The 10,062-nt window shown below is 40.0% G+C and overlaps 1 protein-coding gene across 1 annotated transcript in view; it reads right to left on the reverse strand.

The window, feature by feature from the left end:
• Positions 1 to 10,062, reverse strand: part of LDLRAD3 (low density lipoprotein receptor class A domain containing 3) — a 186,312-nt gene that overhangs the window by 51,607 nt on the left and 124,643 nt on the right. The window contains exons 3-4 of the mRNA XM_009895599.1: positions 8,453 to 8,578; positions 5,499 to 5,633 (exon numbers count right to left, since the gene is read on the reverse strand). Coding sequence (XP_009893901.1) covers positions 5,499 to 5,633; positions 8,453 to 8,578 — 261 coding nt within the window. The remainder of the gene's footprint in view (positions 1 to 5,498; positions 5,634 to 8,452; positions 8,579 to 10,062) is intronic.

The following is a 10,062-nucleotide window of genomic DNA, read 5'->3' on the forward strand; positions in this document are numbered from 1 at the left end:
AGCCTCCATGCACAGTGAAGTAAGAATTCCTCTCTCAGTCCCATGCTTCTGAATGAGTCTGTGACCATCTACAATAATGTCTGTGTTATTATCTGCTGTTCAAAGGAAGTGATCAATAATCAATGTTACGAACAAGAGACTGGCCTGGGAGGCAGCAGGGACCATGGAGTCTGTGTGCTGTTGAAATAAGTGCACAGATTAATTTACCAGTCATCTGAAATATCAGTACCAACTAACACGAATATCTGCCTACTGAAACTTACCTTACCTTTTAAGTCCCCATGCAGATGGATCTATTTTTTTCTTGACAAGAACCTCTCAAATAAATAATCTCATGAGGAGAGAAAAAGGGAAAGAAGAAGCAGCCTGGACTTAATTAGGGAATGGAGGAACAGAGGAAAGAAGGAATTCACAGCTGACAAAAACATTTTAATCTAGCATGTGTTATAAAGCAGGGATATTACAGAGCTAAATATGCTCAGGCAAAGTCTTCATTTAACAAAACACTCAGTGACATTTTATTTGTATCCTTCTTAAAGTTTCTGCTTCTATTTAGTCTGCCTCTGAATATTAAATTCCTGCTGTAGGCTGAATCTGGGCTAAGCTGATGCACAGTAATTGCAAGTTAAGCTTCAGTTTAAAGACTGAGTCAATAATGAATCAGAGAGACTCAATAAAAGGAAATATAAGCAGCCAGGATCAGACTACAAAGTTTTGGGAGGTCTAAGTGATACCACAGCATTTGGGAATTTCAGAATTTCTATTTGCCACATGTAAAGGGCTGGTTACAAGCTCCACGCGGAGTGGGATGTTCTGGGAGCTATTTGTGTTTCATAAATCAGGTTTTGTGGTATTTCATTGAAATTTTGAGTATGTCTGCTCCACTTGGCTGTCAGTTCTAAAACCCAATTTGCATTTCAACTCAATCGTGCAAACACCAGCAACAGGCCATAGAGTTTACCATTACAGCCAGTCCCCTTCCAGCTTCGTCTCACCTATACCTAAATGCACAGAAGTTATCATTATAGAATTTATGTTATCATTTAAAAATTAATTTTAATAAGTCCACATTTTGAACTGTTTTCCACTTGTTTGACACAGGGTTGGATTTTTCATTTTTTAATATGCTGCCAATTTTTATACAAGCAATTTATACATGCCACAGAGGAAAGAACAGAGACTTCTGACAACTGCGTATGCTTCTAAATCTGCTTTAGCGTATTGGGGTATAGCAAAATCCTAACACAAATTCCATGAAAAAGTATGCAAAAATAAAAAAAAAAAAGGAGGTATCCACATGTGCAGCAGTGGACATTACCAAATACACTGTAGAAACGCAGGGCAGGAATCAACTTCAGGACACTTGCAAAATATTTGGTTTATAACTTGACCACAATGGTACTGTTTGCTAACAACTGCAGAGGTAGAATTGTAGGAGCATTACTGAAGCCAAGAGCCTCTCTACAGCACCAGCCAGAGTGAATATAGACCCGCAGCAATAAAACCCTCTTTCCTAGGCAACAGGGTCAAAGATAATACAGCTATTTAGCAAACTTAGAAGGAAAGAAAAGAAGGGCCATGAAAGGAAATGGAGTTTGAATTAAAATATCTAGCATGCTTTTGTTGGTGTTAAAGCTTTCTAGACTAAAAGTACAAAATGGAGGAGAAACTAAAGGAAGAAGCACTGTAAAGACACATTAAGATAAAAAGCAATTAACAGAATAAATTAAATGCAGTCCTATAGCTGAACAAGTTTACATGGTTGTTGAAAAATATTAAGAAGGAGCGATTCCCTTGGAATTGAGTGGATGCCTGTTGCACAGCAGGAAATCCCCCCAGCGACAGGCAGGCCCGAGGTGTAAACCCAGAGCAGCTGCTGTGAATGATTAGCACTGTCAGCTAATTCGAGGCATAATGAGAGATCTTAAAATAATAAGAGAAAAAAACTGCATGGGGGAGAGGAACTTTCCTGGATTAAGGTTCATTAAGTACAGAACAGGAGTGGAAATTTCCAATTGCTGCAAGTGTTGTTAAAACTGGAATAACGCCCTAGAAGAGCAATTCATATATGCAACTCGTGTGGGTAATCCAACCTATTATATCCTCCATCCAATCCCAAACTCAGGCACATACTTTGATGAACGCACCACATTCAAGACTAAGAGAAGTCTGGCTGTATTACTTCAATGCTGGAAACCAGAGATGACCAAAGTATAGCTGGGGTGGGATTAAAGGAACAGCTCTGAAGTTTACCATGGCAGCTACAAGAGCTACAAATAATTACTGTCGGGAATTAGAGGAGAATTATTTGACTTGCTGCTAAATTGTCTCAATTTAAGTTTTTAAACTGACACTTTCCCCATGACATACAAACCTTCGTAAGATGTGCAACACTCAGTTACAAATGGTAAGGAGAAAGCAAGGTGGGAACTTGTTCTCAAAAATTTGACCTTTCTCCCATTTTCACAATTAAATCCTGGGGTCTCTGCCTTCCTCACTTCAAATGAATCTGCCCCTACTTATGACTAAAATTAATCTTTATAAACCCATGGCTTCAGGCTCATCTCAAATTGCAGCATGCTAGCAAAGCTATTATTCATCAAGGATGCCACATTTTGAAGGGTTCCATGTCAAAGCTGGGTGAATATGTTTTTCAGTAGGCCGTCACATTCCTGTTTTCCTAGCCTGCAGAGTGACCCTTCCTAATTGAAAGGATCTTTATTCATGGAGGAGTATGTGACACAAACCAACCCAACATGTTACTGGAGCTTTCCAGTAATGACAGCAGGATAAAGGAAGCCTTTGAAGTTCATTGGGGAGAGGAAGAGGTGTTAATTTAAAAAGCTTGTCAGTATACCCAAGAGCAGAAGGAGAACAAAGTACCAATTAATAATTCACACTTCTATTCCATATGTTATCATAGTATCTCAAAACAGTTTGCAAACATTGTTTAAGTCTCACAACATCCCCCTGAAGCAGACAAGCATGGATGAAGCTCCACTCCTACCGGCCAGAACGTCGCTTTGGGTGCATTTCATTTAGCTGATCTATGCCCCCTCCTCCCCATCTGTTAAATGGCGATAATGACTCTATCATACAGCAGCTCAAAAGCTTACTGATTTCTAAATCAACACATTTTTAGATAGAAAAATAGCACACAAGGGCAATCTCGTATGTCAGACTACACTCAATTACACTGCACTAAAGCTACCACATGTGACATGATAACATAGCTAGTGGGAAGAAAACCTTGATTTTATAATACTCTACAGATTTGCTTTGCTCTGTCCCTAAGTACCCAGAGCACTTGAGTTCTAGTTAATAAGCAGAATTCTTGGGTACTGTGTTAACACGAAACTCATTGTAATTACAGTAATTAGATCTGCTGTAGAAAGAATTGTGAGAAATGAAAGACTATCCACAGTAGCCTCTAATTCTCAATTAACACAAAGTAGTTGGTGTGTTTGGAAGCCAGGACACACATACCCATAGCTGCAAACTCCAGGGGGAATAGTCATTTACATTCAGATGGGAAGTTGAGCACATTATACTGTTTAATCCTTGCTTTGAAAGACAGGTACATGAGCATTGCCCACTTACAGATGGCAAAAAGGCAATTTAAGAAGGCTCTGAGCTGCCAAAGAGCAAAGGCAATCACACACACTCACCATAACCAGCATTTCACTTTGGGAACTCCTCATTCCCAACCCTACACTTGGACTCTTCTTTTTTTTTAACAAAAGAGTGCACAAACCATCACTACCCTGGTCCTAATAAGAGAGAGTTCCTTCTTCCTTGTTTGGGGATCTTTCATGCATAGAATCAGACAGAATTACTTTGCTTAACCCTCTTACTAATCTGACTTTTCCAGAAGGACCAAAAAGATAAAGACAAAGGTAACGGCTTCATGAAATACAGCTCTTTTCTTCTTCTGAGCCTGACAGTCACTTCCAACAGCAGATTGTCATGACAACAACCAACCTGGAGGCAGTCCAGCCCATTAATCTGCAGAGGAAGCAGTCCTCACAGCCTTGGAAAAGAACACTGCTGTTTTAAGCTTCAGAAGGAAAACAAAAAACCCCCAACAACAAAATCCAAGAAACTTTACCACCCGCATTCATCTTATTAAGCTGCCTCAAGCCTGTAGTGGAAACCACCTCAGCCCTCAGCACAGGGGCCGCAGCATTGCTGCAGCAGCAATACACACGCGTGCTAGTCCCTCACCGGCCCTTTTCTCCCCCTCCAGAGCGCTAGCAGGAGCAGGCCAGGCTGCGCTCCGAGGCTCTGAGCGGAGCAGAGCTGTGATGCAGCCCTGCAAGCAGGCCAGTTACCAGGATGACCCCTTCGGCCCTAACATATGGAGCCAAAGGAGAGAGCTCATAGGTTAGACAGAAGAATGGCACAGAAGAGATTGTCACATACCATTGGTATAAACCGTTTTGTTGGCATTGGTTTGCGTGTTTTCCCTCTTCCCCTGTGAGCTGTCAATAATATTTATCACCATGTGAAGCTCATAAGTATTTTCTCTTCCACAAAGGACTAAATCACAGTGCAGCTAGACATTAAAGTCATTCACCTTCAATTTCCCTAATTTGTTCTTCATTTGTTCCCCACTCTCTCTCTCTTCTAGTATCCTGCTTTCTATAAGCCTAAGCACATCACATCTCCCCTGCAAATACTCACCATCTCCCATTTTTCGCTTGCTCTGATCTCTCAGTAGTAACGCAGACATGAAAATAGTTAGCAGCTGATGCCCAATACACATAATTTGTTAACCTCAAGTCATTCATAAACACTTCACATTTTATGGAATACTGTGGTGTTAACTTACAGAAAACCAAACTGAGGAGAACTATATGTAGACTTCTAAGTTAAAAAGAAAAAAAATATGTCAGAGATTGTGTTCTGAGATTCTCACAAGACTCAATACACAACAATTTTCAAACAAAAATTTTCTTCCCTGTCCTCATCCTCTTCTCTAAATACAGAAACAAGGAAGGGTGGGAGTAAATTTTCACTGAAGACTTGTTCTGTAGTGAAACATGCCTTTCAGAAAGTAACTGAGCAATGAGGATCTAAAGCTTTAAGCCTACACAGATTTACTCATCTGGTAAATAGACAGACTGCTGAATTACTTCAAACTGAAGTTTTATTATTGATCCCTCTTGGTCCAATCCATCTCTCACAGAAGTCACTAAATGGATTCCCAGCAACTTCAGTCAGCACTGGATCACAGATTATAAGCGCTTCCTGCAAAAGTGCATTTTTACTAATCTGAAAAAGACTTAAAGAATCTAAAAAGATTCTGAGCACTGAGAATGAAAAGTATGTACTCACACATACACACTCTCTACTCGTTTCATTATTTGCAGAATTAGGAAACCAGAGCTCTAACGAACAGAGAGCAAGCCAACAGAATCACATTTTCTACTGACCCTGTTCCGTGTCAATTGGAGTTGGTATAATATTGCAGAATAGAATAAAAACCCTGTGCCTACCTTGAGGGCTTTCGCAGCTTTCTTCATCACTGTTGTCTTGACAGTTATTTTGACTGTCGCACACAAAGCTTTTATCAATGCAAAGGCCATTTTTACAGTGGAATCGGGCAGTAGAGCAAAGCAAGGGATTTGCTGCTGCAAAAAGAGAAAGTGAGACCTTTCATTAGAGATTCTCTTACCCAGGCAGTGAAATAGCTGTTAAGCAATCAACTACAACAGGTCACAACTCAACAGTTGGTCAGTTCACTGAATACGTGGGAGTAACTTGGCAATCAAACCAACCTTGTCTGTCTAAACAGAGAGAGCTGAAATCTCTAATTCATGCAAGGTTCATTACAATTAGCAGAGATTTAGTCCACCCACAGTTGTGATAAGCCTTCTGTTCACTTTCATGAGAGCCCCTATCATGATCACTGTTTGGTGCTCAGCATTTGCTCACACTGAAGACATATGGAGGGGAGCAGTGCCTACCATAAACACTGCCTGTTGCTTCCCACTACAACAAACTCAGTTTAGCTCAATTTTCATATTATAAGCCAACAACACTGGCTTAGAACTGCCAGGGAGTGGTTTATTTACCCCTGCTGCTGTCTTTTTCCACCTTCCTCATTTCCTCACTGTTTTGAAATGATACAAAGGCAATTTTGACATTTCTCAACTTCTCAGTGTTTGAATTTCAACTCCTTTTTAAGGGTAACATGCACATTACAGTAACACCCAGAAAATCCTTTCACATAAGGCCCGGTGTTGCACACAGAGCAAAAACAGAATAGTATTTAAGGAGATTCCTCACCCACACCAAACTCAGCAGTAAATATGCTGTAAGATGTTATGTCTAGTTTCATTTAAAGCTTCAAGCAGTACAGTTTTCCTCACTTCTCCTAGCAGATTACACCACAGCTTGAATGCATCTTCCTGTCAAGGAGGTTTCCTTGATATTCATCTTAGTTTTCTCTTTTCTAATTTCATCCCTCTACTCTTAGCTACAGCCCAGCATACATAACTACATAATCCTCCCTTCAACAGTGTTTGGACCCTTCATATACAGCATATACAGCCTTATCTTCTAACATAGCCATCACTTTGCTAAGATATGTATAATTTAGCATTTTTTAATATCTCCTCATAAATCAATCTCTCTGTCCCTTAACAATTTTTGGCACTATTCTCTGAACTCCCGCCAGTTTTTGGTAATGCGGTGACTGAAACGGAATGCAACTTTCCAATTGAAAACCTAAAAAAGCTGTCTAAATGCCTTGTCTGCTTCAAAGTGCTCCTCTGCCACAATAACAAAGGGGATTACAGTTCCCAAATACTAACCAGCTTCCTATTTTTTATTCTTTGAAGTAAGAGCTATCTTTAAAGAGTCTTAAAAAAAACAAACCATAAAACTTTAAAGTTTGCCATGCATATAACCTGCAGTATATGTAAGAAACACTCCCAATTCCTCCAGCTCCCCAAAAGCACATTTATCACAAACATGCTAAATCTCCTTTCGCCTGAAACTGCAGCATACTTGCATAGCACGTTGATTTTCCAGGTCATTTTAGGGCCTATAGTGTTGTTCCTCTACATAAGCAAAGCAGTGACTAGATACTTAGATATGCAACAAAAAATACCAAGTCCGTGCTTAAATGGCATAGAGAAACAGGGAGATCAGCAGCATGTTATCATCAGCTGTAAGGTCCCATTGGAGCTATGCACTACGAGCTCATGGGAAATTATGTCATTCATAACCAACTCCATGAGTTGGTGCATTTTCAGTTGAGACATGCCACTTGTCATTCCATCACCTCAAGAATATTCAAAGCACTTTTGTCAAACCTGGTCTTTCTAGTCCACACGTTTAAGCATAACCCAAAGTCATTTCCTTAGCCTTCAATCTTCTTTCTCTAGCTTAACTTGCTCCTCAGAGGTGCTGTCTCCCTGCCACAGTCCTCCCAGGGCCCAAACCAGACTCTCTAGGCCAACAACAGATGGCACCTTGAGAGATGTTCATGCTGTGGGGGGAAAGCACACAAACAAGAAAGGCAAGTTCTCCAAGAAGCAGACAGTGATAGATCTCCGTAAAGATTGCCCCTTTTGTTATCTTTGAAAGCTGGTGTCTGTTGTCCTCCTCCTGACCTTTAAATGTCATTAAAAGCAAAAATTCAGCACGCTTCAACAAGAGAACAGCAAGTATTTGCTGCAAGCTTCTGCCTACAGACTCATGCTTTTAGCAGCTCCTGATAATAGCAACAGAGCTGCTGGATCGAACATAACTTTTCCTTCCTGCTATGATATATCCCTGCTAGACTTACAGATACAAATGGATCTATGCAGCCACATGCAGGGGGTTTAGCCCAAGTCACGTAGTACTTCAGATGATCTGAACAGCAGCTTAAGCTAGTGCATTGGCAGGCATGTCTGATTTCCAGAACCTCCTTCTCCTTCCAAGAACCTGTTTCACTAAATAAGCCTTTATTTGCTTTTTTATTGTTTGAGAACATCTGTAAACAGAGAAGCCCAAATGTGCTGATGAACAAATAAGTCATATTCTTCAGTGACAAGAAACAGGCAAATAAAAATTAAACAATTTTTAGGCATATTTAACATTTGCCCAATTTGAGTTACATTTCAGTACAGAGAACCTGTTCAAAGCAAACATGGAACTTAAATCTTATTTCAAAGTTACAAAGGGGCTTGAAGTATCATACAGGCATTATATACAAAACAAGACTGAGCTGGACCTTAAAAAAAAAAAAAGACTGTCATTTACAGTGTGAAAAGCAGGAGGATCACCTGGGTCATAAATGACAGGAAGAATATTTGAATCAGAAACTAAAGGCTAATGAAGTAGTATTAATTTTCTTAATTAATTATTAATAATTTCTAACTAAATTCTCATTAATTTAACTTTCTAAGTAGTATTAATTAGTGCAAATAAAAAGAAGCGCAAGCAGGCTGACACTTACTGCAGTTTTCCTCATCACTGCCGTCAGGACAGTCCTCAAAGCCATTGCACCGGAAGCGGCCAATGATGCAGTGGATTCCGCTAGCGCAAGGGAAGAATGTGGCACCACATTTGGATTTAGCTTTTGCTGGGAAAAGATATAGACAGAAAAAGGCAAACATGAGGGAAACCATTTACAAAGGTTAGAGATACTTTTGTAGCAGTACAGGTTAGGGTCCTCTAGGCAGCACTGGTGACATCAATGTTTGGTGCCTTCCAAGCTCCCTAAGGCCGGCTTTCAACTGCTTTAAGTTTTTTTTGTGAGATTTCACTTGCTTGGGCTGAATTTTTTCCAATTTGTGCAATTTCAAGAATGATTCAAACATCCAATCTTAAAACAAGTCACATGACCTCTCAAAACAAATTTAAATTGCTCAACACTTTGGAGCACAAGCTTGTAAATTTGGCAAGCAGGTACTCCTAACTGTCCCTTAAAGACCCATGTGAATTTGACCAACTTGGAAGCGTTGCAGGGAAAATATTAAAATAGAGGGACACGCTTCACAGAAAACAAGAGCAACTATCTCCTCTTTTCATGGAAGTCTGTTGTAAATGTCAGTGCCTTAGGCTAGGCATAAGTCCAGGAGACAGACATCTAAGCAGGTCCTCAGGCGGCTGACAACCCTCAGAGGCAAAGGTCTAGCTGGACTAGTCGTAGCCCCCCCAACCTGTCATGCTGAGTCCACAAACACTAAATAGCAGCAAAAGTCTAGATTTTGAACACCACAACAAAGCTTCTCTTGCTTGGTCAGAGAAGCCAAACAGCGAAGAGCCCAAGGTAGACAGAGATAATGAACAGTTAATGAACAGGTAATGAACCAGTTCAGAGAATTTGGGATCTGGAGGCAAACTTGGGCAAAGACAGGTATATGAAGAGTAAGGAAACATCTGAAGAAGGAAAGGAGGAATACAGAGATATCAAGTGAATTAGTGTCTTTGTGAGAATAAGAAACACAAGAGACCTTCATTAAAGTATTTTTCAGGCTGCAAAAATCGAACTCAAAAAAGAAAATGCTATAATTAGCACTGCCTTTGTTCAGCACAATTTATATAAAATTGGGTCCAAAAGGAACATGAGTCATACAAGTTGCATCTCTTGCTGTACTTGTCTCCATCATACATTATACAGCTCTTCAGGACAGACAATACATCTATTTCATAGTACCAGCACAGATATTCATATAACCCTAAATACTAACAGTAGCATCAGAATGTGTTTAACAAATGATTACAGAATCTCATTATGATCTCAAGTACTTCATATTTTTTTATTTCACTGCACAGGAACTAACTCTATATGGCAAGAAGAGAACACTGCCCTCAGCTAGAGTGATGCAGATGCTTCCACCACGATGCTCAAGACAAGCACCAGTTAAGTCTTATGGTTATCAGCAGCCTAGAACAAAGCAACTCCCAAAGTAAAAATCAATTTAAGGAGTCATGTGGTTAGATTTTTTTTTTTCTCCCTTTTGCTTTTTCAAATTAGCACATGACACAATGGACCACATCACAGGATGCTGAACTCTTCAGAAAGTCCACTCTGAAGCAAAGCCAGTCACTGTGGGAAGAGCG

The sequence above is a fragment of the Charadrius vociferus genome, unplaced genomic scaffold, assembly GCF_000708025.1.
Source record: "Charadrius vociferus isolate BGI_N301 unplaced genomic scaffold, ASM70802v2 scaffold71, whole genome shotgun sequence".
In the NCBI taxonomy this organism is placed as follows: Eukaryota; Metazoa; Chordata; class Aves; order Charadriiformes; family Charadriidae; genus Charadrius; species Charadrius vociferus.